The sequence below is a fragment of the Danio aesculapii genome, chromosome 8, assembly GCF_903798145.1.
Source record: "Danio aesculapii chromosome 8, fDanAes4.1, whole genome shotgun sequence".
Lineage (NCBI taxonomy): Eukaryota > Metazoa > Chordata > Actinopteri > Cypriniformes > Danionidae > Danio > Danio aesculapii.
In genome coordinates, this window is record NC_079442.1 from 41,899,502 (window position 1) to 41,915,680 (window position 16,179).

At 34.7% G+C, this 16,179-nt stretch overlaps 1 protein-coding gene across 4 annotated transcripts in view; it reads right to left on the reverse strand.

Annotated features, from left to right (window-relative positions):
• Window positions 1-16,179, reverse strand: part of LOC130233791 (tight junction protein ZO-2-like) — a 191,258-nt gene that overhangs the window by 111,925 nt on the left and 63,154 nt on the right. The window contains exon 1 of one of the 4 annotated variants that reach the window (XM_056464003.1): window positions 12,291-12,401. The exons of 2 other annotated variants lie outside the window; for them this stretch is intronic. In XM_056464003.1, coding sequence (XP_056319978.1) covers window positions 12,291-12,317 — 27 coding nt within the window. In that variant the 5' untranslated portion in view covers window positions 12,318-12,401. Of the gene's footprint in view, window positions 1-2,642; window positions 2,767-12,290; window positions 12,402-16,179 lie in introns of those variants that run through there. One more of the 4 variants, XM_056464000.1, reaches the window with a different exon arrangement.

Consider the following 16,179-nt stretch of genomic DNA (forward strand, 5'->3'; position numbering starts at 1 on the left):
ATATAGTGTCAGCATTGATATTATTACATTGTCAGCATTGATAATAGTGTCAGCATTGATATCCCAGCATTTGCAATGTCCAGTCTTATAGTTGAAAAGGTACAATAGTTTGTCATTGCAAAGTTTATTTATAACGTAGTGAAAGTTTATCATCTCCGTGTTTTAAGACCTGTGATTATTATTAAGCAATTAAAGAGAGCTTAAAAACTTAATTAAATTATAAAGTTTGTAGCTTTAGATTACAAAGATTTGTTATAGTGATATATATGATGATTATACAATGACATCTACAGTAATTATTTAAGTTGTGTGTCTGAGTACTATACAGCTTCTCAGAAAAATCAGAAAAGCGTTGTTTATTTAATTTGCATCTTTGCTTTTTTGCATTTGGCTGTGCTTGTAAATTGTATTCATCGCAAAATATACTGCAGAAAAGCTAAATATCGCAATATCAATTTTTTTCCAGTATCATGCAGCTCTAGTAGCTAGGGCTAGCGCTATCGACAATCCAACTGCAGAAAAAACACAGAAATTACAGGAACTGAAGTGATTGCTTTTTTCAGATGCTATGCGTTTCTTTTTTTTACATTTCATCCTTGTGCACTGAATTTTAAAAGAAATTAATTATGAATACAAGAGTATTTCGAGTGATTTTTGCCCCACCAACTGTTTGTATCCGGTGTTTTAAGGCAAGGCAAGTTTAATTATATAGCACTTTTCTTACACAGTGGTAATTCAAAGTGGTTTACATAAACAAGAATAAAAGAAACAAGAAAATAAAAATAATTCAAGGCATTAAAAATGATTAAAACAGATAAAAACGGATTAAAATGTGTTAAAACGGGTTTTAAAAGAATAAAAAAAGAAAAGAAAAACATAATAGTGCGATCTGTGGGTTGTAGCACAGTCCTCATTCAGTAAAGGCACAGCTAAACAGACGTGTTTTCAGTCTTAATTTCAATGTGCCTAATGTTGGAGCACATCTGATGCTTTATGAAAGCTGATTCCAGCAGCGGGGGGCTGCGTAGTAGTTGAAGGCGGATTCGCCCTGCTTTGACTGAACTCTTGGAATTTCTCATTCACTTTATCCTAATGATCTGAGTGATCTGTTAGGTTTGTATTCAGTGAGCATATCCGTAATGTGTTGAGTTCCTAGGGCATTTAGTGATTTATAGACCAGTAATAATACTTTAAAACCTATTTTGAATGTAACTGGGAGCCAGTGTAAAGACCTGAGGACAGGTGTGATGTGCTCGGATTTTCTGGTTCTGGTCAGAATCCTGGCAGCAGCGTAAGACTGAAGACAGAAGCAATAGCAGACACTTTCATCTCAAAACTAAAAAAAATTACATAACCAGTTTGACAATATTTTGGCTTTCATCTAAATGAAAAGCCAATTTAGATTAGCTAATGTACAAAATTTGCAGCAGAAAGGTCCTGGTGAAACGCAGCAATACATTAAATCCGAGGTCTCATCTAGTGGTCATCCAGCCCATGCCTTTCGTCAGACACAACGATATTCCAAGATGACGGCACGCTAGGTCTAAAATCTATAGACGAATTATCAGTTTGTAAACATTTAGGAAAAGCGCACAGCGAGGTTGCAGAAAAATGCCTGCAATGTTGTTCTGTGTGGTCATGTGCAAGAAATGTTCCATGATTACCAGATTCAAAACTTTGTAGTGCTAAAAACCGAGGTTCTGCCTAGCCAAAGACAAGGAAAGAAGACGGAACTGTACAATTACTGCCTGGGTAATCACCAACAAGCAAAACTACTGCATTCTGACAGCAAACTGCTTCTGTACACCAGGGTATGTGAACTTACATTTTTACATTTCATTCTGAGCCTTCAGCGTCCGCAGTTTAATTCACCATATTTAACTGTTTTTGCTGAAATCATTGCTGCAATCAAAAATGAGTAATGTGTATGATTTAGTGTAGCGTGAACTTGCCTGATATAAAATGAGAACTGCAGAGTCCAGGATTTTTATTAGGTCCTCACTCCATTCAGCTCCCTTTTAGCCAAAGATGTCTGCGGTTGGCATTAAAAGCAGTGTGGTGTACGGTAAAAGTTACGTTTTCGAATTTGGCATCCTACCACACGACATGTCTGCTATTGCAACAAGTCTTTTTTTGCAACCGGGAACCCATGTGATGTAGGTTGGTAATTTCTCTATGGTAAGACATGCCGTTTTCTACTAAATTATTACATTAGTCGAGTTTGTTATATACATTTCCATTCAAGTGGAAATCAATTTACAAAATAATGTAAACTTGACTGACTGCTTCATTTCTCCTTTAAAGTATTACATAAAAGTTAATAAAAAGTCACTTTTTCAAACTTTTCAAGGTTAAAAGTTGTTGGAAAAAAGATCAAAGTCCCAATAAAGCATAAATAAACGAAAAAATTAAAACGGAAAACACGGAAAACTGATAATTTACTGATATTTTTTTTACAATAATTTCTTTTCCTTTCAAAAAAAAAAAACAAAAAAAACAAAAACATACGTCAATCACCTGAATACACAATCAACGCATTTATAAATTACACATATGGTGCTAAAATTGAATAAGATCTCTTCCTACATCATTAGCTTGAGCGCGTTTGCATGTAATTGACATGCTTGCAGAGAAAGACTTACCAACACCAAGTCACTGGTTGTCTTTTTCCGCATTTTCTGCATTGGCAGTTGCTCAGGTATATGATCACAACACTTAATCAAGTAAAAAGTCACATTTCCATGATGTATCTCCTTTAACAACAACTGGTTGTGTGGTCCACATCTAAATGGAGGCAATAAAAGAGGGTCAGCGAGCATCTCAGACAGGGATCCGGTTTTCTCTAGACGTCTGGCACATTTAATCCAGAGTGTAGGATATATCTGTATTTGGATGTGTATACATCATGTTGAATGTCTTCAAGCAGCAGAAACGGCTGAAGACGAGGGGTGTCAGACATAAAGACACGTCTGAAGGGCTATGAGAGATGAGGTGAATTCCTCTGGTGCCACTCCTTATGCTAATAATACGACAGCCAGCGATGCCATCCCAGCTTCCGTGTCATTACCGAAGGGATGACACCTCACTTAGTAGAGCCCATTCCTGCCATGCGATGTAAACGATACCATGAACAGGTTTCTGGCAATGGATGTTGAAACTTTATATACACACAGAGAGACTTAGTATCCTAAGAATAGCTACACACTACACTGATAATTGGCTACTATGAAGTTATGTTAAATGGCAAAAGAAAGAGAAAAAAAACAGGTCATTATGAAATGATAATTTATTTATTGCTTATTTATTTAAGAGGAAAAATATATTTTAATATATATTTAATATGTTTTATTCTACTGATTCCCAAATTCCATTTTTTGTTCCAAATTTTTTTTTGTTACTTTATTAATATTATTATTTTGCCTGAATTATATTTTAACCGTAAAAATGTAAGTAAATAATTAATGTGCAAAATCATCATTAAATAATAGGCTTGTGCAATCTCTGTATTTTTTATTTAAGAAAAACTTTTTTTATGGTGATATGAAGAGTCTTTAGTAAAATATTCTTTGAATTAAAATTCATATGATAATAATGATACATTATTATTACTACAACTATTTTGGAGGTACATTCTATGATACAACAATAATTTCTCTGCCACAATTTCTTCAAATTCACGCTATTATATACATTTTTAATATGCAACCCGTAAAAAATGTAGCTATTCTTGTTTTTCAATAATTTAAATAAAAATAATTACGATAATTTGAGCTCTTATTATTGTGAAATATCAGTATTTTGTCTGAATTACATTTTTTATGGTCAAATAAAATACAAGTAGACAATTCATGTCTAAAATCAAATATTACGCTTGTGCAAATTCGGCATTTTAAATTTAAATTTTTAAATTTCGGCATTTCAATAATTTTAATAATAATTACAATATTTATTCTTCTTATTATTAAATATTATTATTTTGTCTGAATTACATTTTAATGGTTAAATAAAACAGGTAAACAATTCATGCCTAAAATCATCATTAAATATTAGGCTTGGGCAAATAATGTATTTTTTAAATATAAGAATTTTTTTTAGGGTGATATGAAGGGTCTTTATAAAACATTCTTTGAATTAAAATTCTTATGATAATAATGATACATTATTACTACCACAACTATTTTGGAGGTACATTCTACGATAAAACAAAATTTTCTGCCACAATTTCTTTAAATTCATGCTATTATATACATTTTTAATATGCAACCTGTGAAAATGTAGCTATTCTTGTTTCTTTCACTAATTTAAATAATAATAATAATAATAATAATAATTACAATAATATTAATTTATTATTATTATTATTATTATTATTATTATTAAATATTAGTATTAGTATTAAAATCATCATAAAATACTAGGCTTGTGCAATTTTTGTATTTTTTTACATTTAAGAATAACTTTTTTTGGGTGCTATGAAGAGTCTATAGTAAAATATTATTTTAATTAAAATTATTTTAATAAAAATGACATTATTTTCACTACTACAACTGTTTTGGAGGTACATTCCATGATCATTTTTCTGCCACAAGTTCTTCAAATTCACTATATATAATATTGAAAATGTTTTCTATTAGAAACCCGTGAAAATATAGCATTTTTTTTCACTAATTTTCAATAATAATAATAATAATAATAATAATAATAATAATAATAAAATCGTATTATTATTACTATTATTAATAATAATAATAATAATAATAATAATAATAATAATAATAATAATAATAATATAATTAATATTTCTCAGAGGCAAATTTTACTGTACACTAGCTAAAATAGATGAAATTTATAGAAAAAAATAAATGTATTAATATTTTAAAATATTGTCAAATTAACATTACATTCTACAGTGCAGCAGAAATTCTGTCGCAATATTCGAAGTATATCAAGCAGTTTTGATGTGCAAAACAAACAAAGCAGTAAACAAATTAAAACTTAAATATTATTACTATTATTACTTTGACAAGTACACTCCTCCAGTAACATACTTATTTTGTCTATAGCTTCTGTGTATATGATCATTTAAATCGAATAAATTGAGAAAATCTCATGGAAATAAAGTTGATCTGTTAACTTCCTCATACAGTGAAAAGTGTAAAGCAGAACTTTCAATTCATTCCTTAAACATTTGCCGATTTCCAGGACATTCCATGTTGCATATTTAATTCTGCTTTTCTGATGCCAAAAATTCAGTACACGTTTTCTGCATTGTGGAAATCAGTGATCTCCAGCAAAATGTAAATGTGGCCATGCAGGCTGTTTATCAGTCATGTCCTCATGTAGCTCATCTGCATCCAGGCTAAAGCAAAAGTGTTACAGTGGAGACTGGAAACTGGGCCGAACGCCTATCTGTTATCTGGGGTTGCTCTCCTCACGCTGTGTTCTGCATGGAGGATGGAGCTGATATGAATGTGAAGGGCCAAAAGAGATACTCAAAAGTGTAAAAGTGTCTGATGCATTACACTGTAAAGGCTGACGGTCAATTTGAGGGCAATGTGTGTCATTTTCTGTACATCATAACAGTGTGTCCATCTCTGTTTGGAACAGAGTTTGAAGTCAATATTACATTGATCATCACAGTGACATTCACAACTGAACTGTTTGTCCTTTGCAGCTGCCAATGTATTTATACAATATGTCCAATATGAATAGAGGCTGTGCAAGTGTAGAGCCACAGTTGATGGATGGAAGAGGATGGAGAAATTTGAATTAAAAAAAATAGATGAATAAAAAGTCTCTACATTATGGTGTTTCTCAATCTAATTAAGCAAGTATTGATGACAAGAAAACTGAAAATACGGTAATCCGGTAACTAAACACACAGTAAAACTTGTATTAAAAATAGAGGTGTGAACCTACAGTGGTCTCACAGTTCGGTTATGATTATCATGCCATCGATTCTGTTCAATTTGATATCACGATGCTTTCCATCCACAATTTAAAATTTTACTTCACAGCAAAAGAATTCCTGTATTAAAATGTAAAATTTTTAAATATATTTTATATTAGGGCTATGCAATTAATCGAAAAATCCGATTTCGATTTTGATTTTGGCTCCTAACGATTATAAAACCATTAATCGAGATTTGTTGCGTTTAAAAGCACGAACCAGACCGTATGCTTCTGTGTGTGTGTGTGTGTGTGTGTGTGCGGTCAGCATTCGGCCTCATTCGCACACAGTGACGAGCAGAGTGCACACATCTAAAAGTCATCTTAATGCGAGCGCTTTAATGGTCAAATAGGCGTCAAAACGCGGTGTTTAGTGATTATTGATATTAACCCTCATTTGTGTAATAAACAAACGAGTTGAGGATCAAAAGACACGTGAAAGAGAAACCATTAAAGTGACAGCGCAATATTCCTGCTGCAGACTGTTTTTATGATTATTAATCAAATAATAAAAGGAGAAAACCCCTTACTGCTCTTGACTGAAGGACTTTTGTAGCTTAAGTTTTTTTTCTTACAGTGAAGATGCTTAAAGAACAGTTTGTTTCATATTTTTATTCTATTGTATTTATTTGTCTTTCCTTTGCGGGGCGGAAAATAACTATATATGCAGGTGAAGTCAGAATTATTAGCTCTCCTGAATATTAGCAACCCTTTCCCCCCCAATTTCTGTTTAATGGAAAGATGTTTTTTCAGCACATTTCAAAACATAATAGTTTTATTAATTCATTTCTAATAACTGATATCTTTTATCTTTGCCATGATGACAGTAAATAATATTTTACTAGATATTTTTCAAAATACAAGCAGTCAGATTAAAGTGATTCAAAGGCTTAATTAGGGTAATTAGGCAAGTCATTGTATAACAGTAGTTTCTTCTGCAGACAATCAAACATATATTTTGCTTAAAGTGGCTAATAATATTGATCTTAAAATAGGTTTCAAAATATTTAAACCTGCTTTTATTCTAGCCAAAATAAAACAAATAAGCCATTCTCCAGAAGAAAAAATATAATAGGAAATACTGTTAAAAATCCTTGCTCTGTTAAACATCATTTGGAGCGCTCAATTCTCAGGAGCGCTAATAATTTTGACTTCAGCTGATAATCATTTTGAATAATCGTGATTACAATTATGACCAAAATAATCATGATTATGATTTTTCCCAAAATCGAGCAGCCCTATTTTATATGTATTTGTAATACAATCTAGTCTTTTAATTATAGGTAGGCACAGACTAATTTTTTTAAATCTAGATTAATCTAGATTAATCTTGCAATTAATCTAGATTAAAATGGCTCATTTGAATTCTGCCGAAGACATTCAGAATTTGTGTGCTACCCAAATAATAAGTCTTTGAGAACAGGTGTTGGAGACAGGTGGTTATAGACCAGGGTCTCCTGTTTCCAAAACGCATCACAAACTGCTTGAGAAACTGTTGTACTATGATAATTGGTGATCAAAATAAATAATGTTCAATAAGATGTACTTGTGTTTACTAACTGTTTATTCAGTTAAACATGAATTTTGAACTGTAGGCCTGCATAAGCTCCAAACAGCAATTTTTGATGACCTTAATCCCACTAATACCCTAGTTTGTCAGGAGGGCATGAATGAAATGTTCATGAGTGAAAGTGGAACTGCCGAACTGCAGTTAAAGTCAGGCATCCTGCTGATTTGATTCAGAAGGGAACTTTTTTTGTCAGATGGCTCACCGGTCAGGTATACATCCGCACTAAAACATCAAGGTGAAAGTCATCATAGCTTGCGTAGAATAGACCCAGCTCCAAACCCAACTTTGAGAATAGATTAACGGCGATATTTTTTTTTATCGCGCGATAAGAGTCTCACCTCTACTTTTAATACAAGCATCAAAGAAAACACTCTTTTTGAATAGATCAAATAAAATCAAGGACATGCACAGAACAACATGAGCATTTATAGTAAATATTATCCCTTTTTGTGTGTTGTCGACGAGTTGTTAAACGCCTATGATTGGTCACACGCTCAACAGAAAAGACTGCGGTTGGCTCTAACGCTCTGGCACTGTTCACCGATGAGTGACGCTGATAAACAGCAGTGGCTATCACAGCTGATCCATGATAGATGTGGTGGTAAAACACCGCTCTGCAGACACGCTTGTGTCTGTATCGGATCGGCAAGTATCGATATAACAGCCGAGAGGAGAGGAAACGTCACAACAGTAGGTCAAAGGTCCACAGCGAGAGTTTACTTTCATTTTCTCCATCACCGTGAAATAGGGGCTTCTGCTGTAACTTTAATGTCAGTGAATGACTGTCCAGCAAACACACAAGCAGTGAGTTTCTCCGTTTTAATTACTCGCCATAGTATTCTACCACGACATAGCAAATGAGATAAACGACATAAGCACGTAATAACCGGTTATGATCTATACCGATACCGAATAGTCCACGTCTGCATCGCGGTGCATCGAAAAAACTATTAATTTTGACACCCCTAATTAAAAATGTATTTTTTATTTTTATATTTTTTACTACAAAAAAAGCCAGTTGATGGCTAGTTGATAAGCCATTAATATATTTTTATTTTGCTAATTTACCCAAATAGCAAACTAAATCAAAAAAAAAAAAAAAGAATTAAAGCCATTAAAAAACCCACGCCAACATGGAGAGAACATGTAAACTCCACACAGAAATGCCAACTGATCCAGCCTGGACTTGAACCAGCGACCTTCCTGCAGTGAGGTGACAGTGCCAACCACTGAGCCACTGTATCACCGCACTTTCACAGTCTCATTTAGAAAAATTCCTGAGATAAATAAGGTATATCTCTGAATTTTAATAATAAACAGGTATAAATGCTGCGCTCCCCACCTCCTTTATTCAGCCGCAATGACTTCTGGGACTTATCAAGTGAGTTTTGTGCTCAAGTTGGCATCGATACATCCTCGATTTTGAGCTTTGGACCTGAACTTTGGCAGTTAATAATGACATTACACAAGAATGCAAGATTGCTGAAGAACGCATATTGAAAAACAGGCAATGTTGCATTCGGTGTCTTTCCTTGGCAAATACAAAGCTATGTGACATGCTGCAGCGGTGCTTCTTGCAGAGAAGGCTGTTAGCCTGATGTTTATGAAACTGTTCTTCTCTCTCAGTTGTTGTTGTGTTAAGCAGTACACTCAGGCACCACGACACATTTCAAACCCTACCTACTGCAGAAGGTTCAGAAGCAGTATAACGCCTCTCAGCCTTTTCAAACTTCTTTTTGCCCTCAAACGAAGAATGAAAAATTACTTAGTTTGAAGTATTTAAAACCTTGGATTAAGAACCTTAAGGGCCATGAAACCCTCCCTGTCCCAGCAGGGTGTTTTCACACCTCTAGTTTGAAAAAAATCAGGAAAGAGGGTTGAGTCCAGCTTTGAGTGGTGAAAGAGGGAAGGGTTTGCATGAAAAGGGGAGTTTCAGTACATGCACGCGCTGATTTTCACAGTGGCAACACAAACACAGACGCAGTGGAGATGCAGTGACTAAATTTACATGGACATCAGTCATTGAATTACTTGCCATAATGTGAATAAAACAATAATATGATTAGGGTTTTTACATGAGTTGCTTTTTAAATGTTCCCTTCATGATGCCGTTTACATGTTATAGCACATAATATGATCAACGTCATTGTGTCACCAAGCTATTCACATTTCCTCTGGAGTTTCATGTAATTTTGGGTGTTTCATTCTTAATTTGTCGACTTTAACTGCAGTTTGGCACTTTCACTTTCATTCAGGAGAGGGTAATAGTTTGATTTAGGTGTTTACATTCATAGAGCAGCATTTACAGCGGATCTTTCAGTGCATAATATTGTAGTGATATTAGCATACTGTAAACTTAGTAACTAAATCATTTTGGTATGTCTTTAAAAACTGAAATAGTACAGATGATGATACTAACTTTGCCTCTGAATAAACAAACAAAGAACATTGATCACACACTTTACAAATCACCATTTCCAAATGTGAAAAGTTCTCAGGTAAAAAAAAAAGTTCCTTGCAAACATATTTTTGTCGCATGTTAGCAGACCACTGTAATCCACAAGTGAGTCCAGCTGCGCTCTCATAGCGGGGAATTGAAAACAAAACCTCCGTTGCGGCACATTTATAAACGCAACACTGACAACCCATGTCTCCAAACAATTCTTCTTCTTCCACTTGTTTTAATTACGGTTGGCAACACAACGTGGCGTCTCTCTGCAGTCTGAAAATTGTAAGAGTTAAAAGCGAAGCAATCATGCATATTAATGAAGTTGCACCTCATACAGCACGCTGATTGGTTTGAACCAAGTCAATCTCTAGAATTAATGATGACAACTCAAAGATTTTACTTTGTACCCGCCAGTACAGACATCCAGTCTCCAAGTTGGAATTTACACAAGGATCTAATCATCGTGATGTAGCTTCAACATTTATTTTCAAACCGAAAAAAACGAATTTGCTCGAAATAACGCAAACAAAACTATTTTGACCTTTTTGTGAAATATATGTGCCCTGATTGTGTTTTTAGCAGCGTAGGACACATTTATGACTGTCAACATCTCAAAAAATGTTTTTTGGTATTTCGTGACCCTTTAAGGCCTTAGAAACGTTGGGATAAGAACATTAGCACTTAGCTGTTCCCTTTACAAGAATTCAACCCTTTGCATGCAACTTTAAACTTAGCATGCTTGCTCAAGAACATCCATGCATCCTTAAACAACATGGCTCAGTGAGCGACTGATGATCTTCATAGAAGCAGAGACAGACAGGAGGAATAAAGCTGGAGGAGTGCTGGTATTTTTAGGTCATGTCAGGGTTACGGCGAAGGCTGCCGATGGCACAATCAGAGCGACCCTGCATGCCAAATATCCAAAACCCACAAACATCACAACCATTCTGACACTAAAGAACACGCTGTAAGGAGATCTGAAGGTCAGCGTGTTATCTTCTACCATGCTTTCCAACCTCTCAAGTCTTACATTCCTTACAGGGCATTCCTGCTGTGCAATCTGATGCTACAAGCTAAAATTTTCACACACACAAAAAAAAAAAATGTCTGGACAAGTGCGGAGTGAGGCGCCGGTTATTCTGCCACACTGATTTTACATCCCTGGAATGAGGAGGCGTCTAATCCAGGACAGCGGCATGCTTCCCATGATCTCGCCATGAGATTGAGGGGTCACGTGACCATATTATTGTGAATTTCACATTGAGGCATCTCTCACCAAGCCTTTTATAAAATAGCTCTGAGAAAGAGGTCAAGCTTGCACAGTAAACAATGATGGTAAAACAATGGCGTCTAAGAATGATTAGTGAAAAGAGGATGTGCAAAGCTTGCTCATCCCCAAAACAACAGGTCATTAGGAAGCCACGCTTAATGCACACCCAAACATCTATTCAAACAGACAAACTCTCAGGCATGTGCATAGCGCAGACTAATTTTATCCACTTCCCATTTGACCTGACCCTACATTCCACAAACATGTCCACGTCCGACTCTTCTTTGTCAATAAGCAAACACCTGAAAGCTGAATTTAGTTCTTGGGATGTTTTCGTGTCTGTCCTGTTTGGTTACAACTACATTACTCACGTACACTCATCAGCATAATCAGACTGTAGCACAGCCATTTATGACTGTGTACAAGTGAAGTCAAAACATAAACGTAACACTTTTTTTTGTACATGGTATTTTGTTTTTGAAACAATCCACTGGCATTTGATCCGCGATTGTTTTCCCGATTATTTAGACGTGTCAACATAATCACTGACGCCTGAAAAAAATTATTTTCCAAACAACCAAGAAATAGAAAAAGAAACAGAAACAGGCTGTGCTGAAAAAAGAAACTGTGTTCATCAAAATATTTACTGTTTATGGTTCTCTTGAGATTGGTAAACAGAATAGCGCAGTCTTCTTAAACAACCACCTCAAAGCAAAGCAAGCAATGAAATGCCAAACAAACCTTCTACGATGTAAAACAAGCCAAAATCAATGTGTCATCAAAGGGAAAAAGTATTAAAGTATTTGCATAATCTAGTTTTGCTTGACTTGATTCAGTAATTGCAGTCACACTCCATTCCCTCAGGCACCATTATGCACCTCAGAAAGACCAGCCTCAGGTCAAAAGTCCAGCTACAGTAGAAAAAAAGCATTTTATTTCCAAACACTGTTCATAAAGCACAATTCGAGCCTGCTCTATGGTCAGCCGGTGTCTGGTTTTCCAGCAGGTATCAGGTGTACACCAATACCCAATACAGCTCCTGCAGAGTTTACCTGATGCAGAAACCTAACAGCCATCATTGCGCAGCATTTCTTAAGTCGAGCGTTTGAACAGATCCGGGCTCATGGAATATCCACATTCCTCTCTTTTGCTGAGTAATCGCATTAAAACAAAACAAATAAACGAGGAGGGAAAAGAAGGTGTATTCTTCCCACCTGTATTCTTCCCACAATGCTTTGCATAACCAAAAAAAAAAAACCAAAACAGATCTGCCCTCAAGGACATATAAGGGCAGAGGGACCCGCCCACACTGCACAGCTTCAGCCAATCAGATCAAAGCTTCCTGTTGACGAGATGAACAGTAATATGAGGAACACAGGAGACTCTCTTTACTCACAGCAGACGACACAAACCCGCCTGCCTGGGCTTTCCATGAGGGACACCAAGATGTTTGTGAGTGATTGAGTAGCGCTCCGCTGGGAATTCGAGAGCAGTCACTAAATAAAAGACACCTCAAAAACCAAAACATGTTGAAAGGCTAGAAGCCACAGGCCAATGGGGGAGAGGATGGGATAGAGAGTGCTAGTGTCATTTTTAAAGACAATGAATTCATATTAGGGTGGAACAATACATCACTTGGACATCGATATTACAATGTGTGTATCCGCAATAATCACGTCGCAGGATTAATTATTTATTAGAGATTAAATATTACGGTTACATTTTTATACAATGATGAGGACAATGCTATTTACACTTGATTGTTCAATTTCTATATTTAAATACTGTTAGACTCACCAGAAAACCATAAAGCACTGTTTATTTAACTGTTATTTTTGCTCTGTCGTATTGATATATGCTTGTAATTTACTATATTATATGCATATGCACTGCATAGAAAAAGACTTATTCATGTTAGTGCATCTAAAATAATGAAATTATTCCAAACAGGCTGGTGAAATTATATTCATGTCGCAATACATATCACAGCAAAACAAAATATTGCAATGTCAGATATTTCCAATATCATGCAGCCCTAATTCATATTGACATTTCAAAGCTTGTGGTCTTTATATGGTAAGAGTGGGGGTTATTTCACACAGCTAATGTGCCCTAATGTATAATTAAAAGAAAATTATACATTTGAGCTCATACAGTACAGATGTGGACATAATTGCTGATACCTTTCCATTAAAGAACGTAAAACAAATGTAGTCACTGAAATAACTTGAAACTGAAAAAAGTAATAATTAATCACAATGACTGAAAATAAACTATTGAAAATCAGATATTGCTTTGAAATTGTATGTATGTATGTATGTATGCATGAATGTGTGTATATATATATATATATATATATATATATATATATATATATATATATATATATATATATATATATATATACACACACATACATACACACACACATATATACATATATATACACACACACATATACATATACATATATATATACACACACACACATATACATTTTTATTGACTACATGGGAAGGACTAGGGCTGTGCGATTAAATGAAATTGAATCGCAATCAAAATTTGAAACATTGCAATTAGCTAAATCGCAAGAGGCTGTGATATGAAATATGTATTATGTAATTTTCCCCACTTAGAGCACATGCATAACTGCCGTATGTGTCTGATAGCCTTACTAGCCAATTGAGTGAACACACTTTCATTCTGCCTAATCAGAATTGTGCAACTGATCTATGCGGAACGCCAAAATAAAAATAAAAAACAGGCAATCGCTTACGAGTGGGATAATGGCGTATGCTGCCTCAGAAACATTAATAGATGAAATAATATAGAAGAAAAACAGGACATCAGCAATATGGGAATATTTTGATTTCAAAGTCACTGAAATCAAACAAGCACATGTCATTTTTAATAGTTGTCAAAAAAATTGTTGCCACAGCTTACAGAATATTGAACTGAAGCTTGACTACACAATTAAATCGCAAATCAAATAGCAATCGCAATATCTGTCAGAAAAAACGCAATTAGATATTTTCCCCAATGGCACAGACTATTTCATATTTAGGTTTGAAGTACAGTATATACTCCAAAATGTACTTGTATGTCATTATTGTTCTCACTTTATTTAGAACTTCAAAGCAATTGCTTGATTAAGAACATAGAAATATAAAATAAATATTAAATAAATTAAAAAAACAAAAACAAATGACTACAGACCCAACATACAGATACTGCTAAATAAAATGCTAAATGTAAACATTGTAACTTGTAACTCTCTCTCCATGCTTATATTCTTAATACAACACATAATCATTGCACAACATTGTACATACCCAGTTGTAGATGTACATATCCACTGCACATATACATTTGTAAATGTATGACATAATTACTAGAGGTGTGAACCTACACTGGTCTCACGGTTCGGTTATGATTATCATGCCATCGATTCGGTTCAATTCGATATCTCGGTGCATCACAGTGCATTGACGATGCTTTCCATACACAGTTTTATATTTTCTTCACAGCAGCAATTCTTGTATTAAAATGTATAAATATATTTATATACTATTTGTAATACATTTTTGTCCTTTAATACAGTCAGATATATACACTGTAACTTTAAACAACACAAGCATTTATGCCAAATAATATAAACAAATATAAATATCCCGCTCGCTTTCTGAGCCTTGTCTACCAAGTTGTCTTACATCCCTTTGATTGGTCACACGCTTAACAGCTGATCCACGATACACACGGTGGAGAAACTCTGCAGACGCGCGCTCATGTCTGTATCCAGAAGTATCGCGGTAACAGCCCAGAGGAGAGGAAAAGTCATGCCAGCAAGTCAAATGGGCCACAGTGAGAGAGAGAACGAAATTGAGTTCAATTCTCTCAATTGCAGTGAAATAGGGGCTTCTGCTGTAAGTGTCAGTGAAAGACTGTCCAGCAAATACACACGCAGCGAAATTGTGCACAGTTTCTGCGTTTTTAAGTAGTTGGAGCATTGTAAATACTTGCGCTCGCCTCCCTCGCCATAGCAAGCTACATAATAACCGGTTATGATTATTACTGAACCGATACCGAATTGTCCTCAGTCTGCATCGCAGTGCACCAAAGAAACTATTAATTTTAACACCCCTAATAATTACATATCTATTTGTAATTCCTGTTTATAGCAAATAACAACCTGTATATTATGTTCAGATCTTTTTGCATATCCCTGATTATTAATAGCAACCTGTACAGTGTATTAATCTATTTGTGAATCTCTGATTCTAGTTAATATGACTTCTTTATTGTGTCCATAGTCCATCCATCTGTAAATATTACCCATAGTTTTCTTTAATTGCACTTATAACTTATACCCATATCCTGCATTTGTAGATATTGCACTTCCGGTTAGACCTAAACTGCATTTTGTTACGTTACTTGTACATGTGTAATGACAATAAAGTTAAATCTAATCTAAACTAATCTATAAATGCTGTTATTCACCTTTCTGCCTGCATCCCAATGGTGGCTGTGGTCATCCATTTTGTGGCACAACGAAATAAATGATAAAGCATAAAATGAAACGCCTTAAAAATATAAATATTTATAATTTAATCCATCTGATATTTATTTATTTATCGGTTTATTTGCTTACATAGTCATATTGCCCAGCATTAACAGATTTAAAATGACTTAACAATTGTAATCTTTTATATGCTATTAACTATGCCATTTCCTTAATTTTAGTGTCTGAAAAGCAATAACAACAACTTTTGGTCTTGTAGCATTAGATTACAAACTATACCCAATGTTTAAAGTTACACCCTTTACACACAAAGCTCAACACACACCAGGGAAAACCCAACTAAAGGATTTCTTCCACGAACATGCAGATCTTGGGTGATCTTTATATTATTCCCATCGCATACAAGCAGTCTTACTAGATTT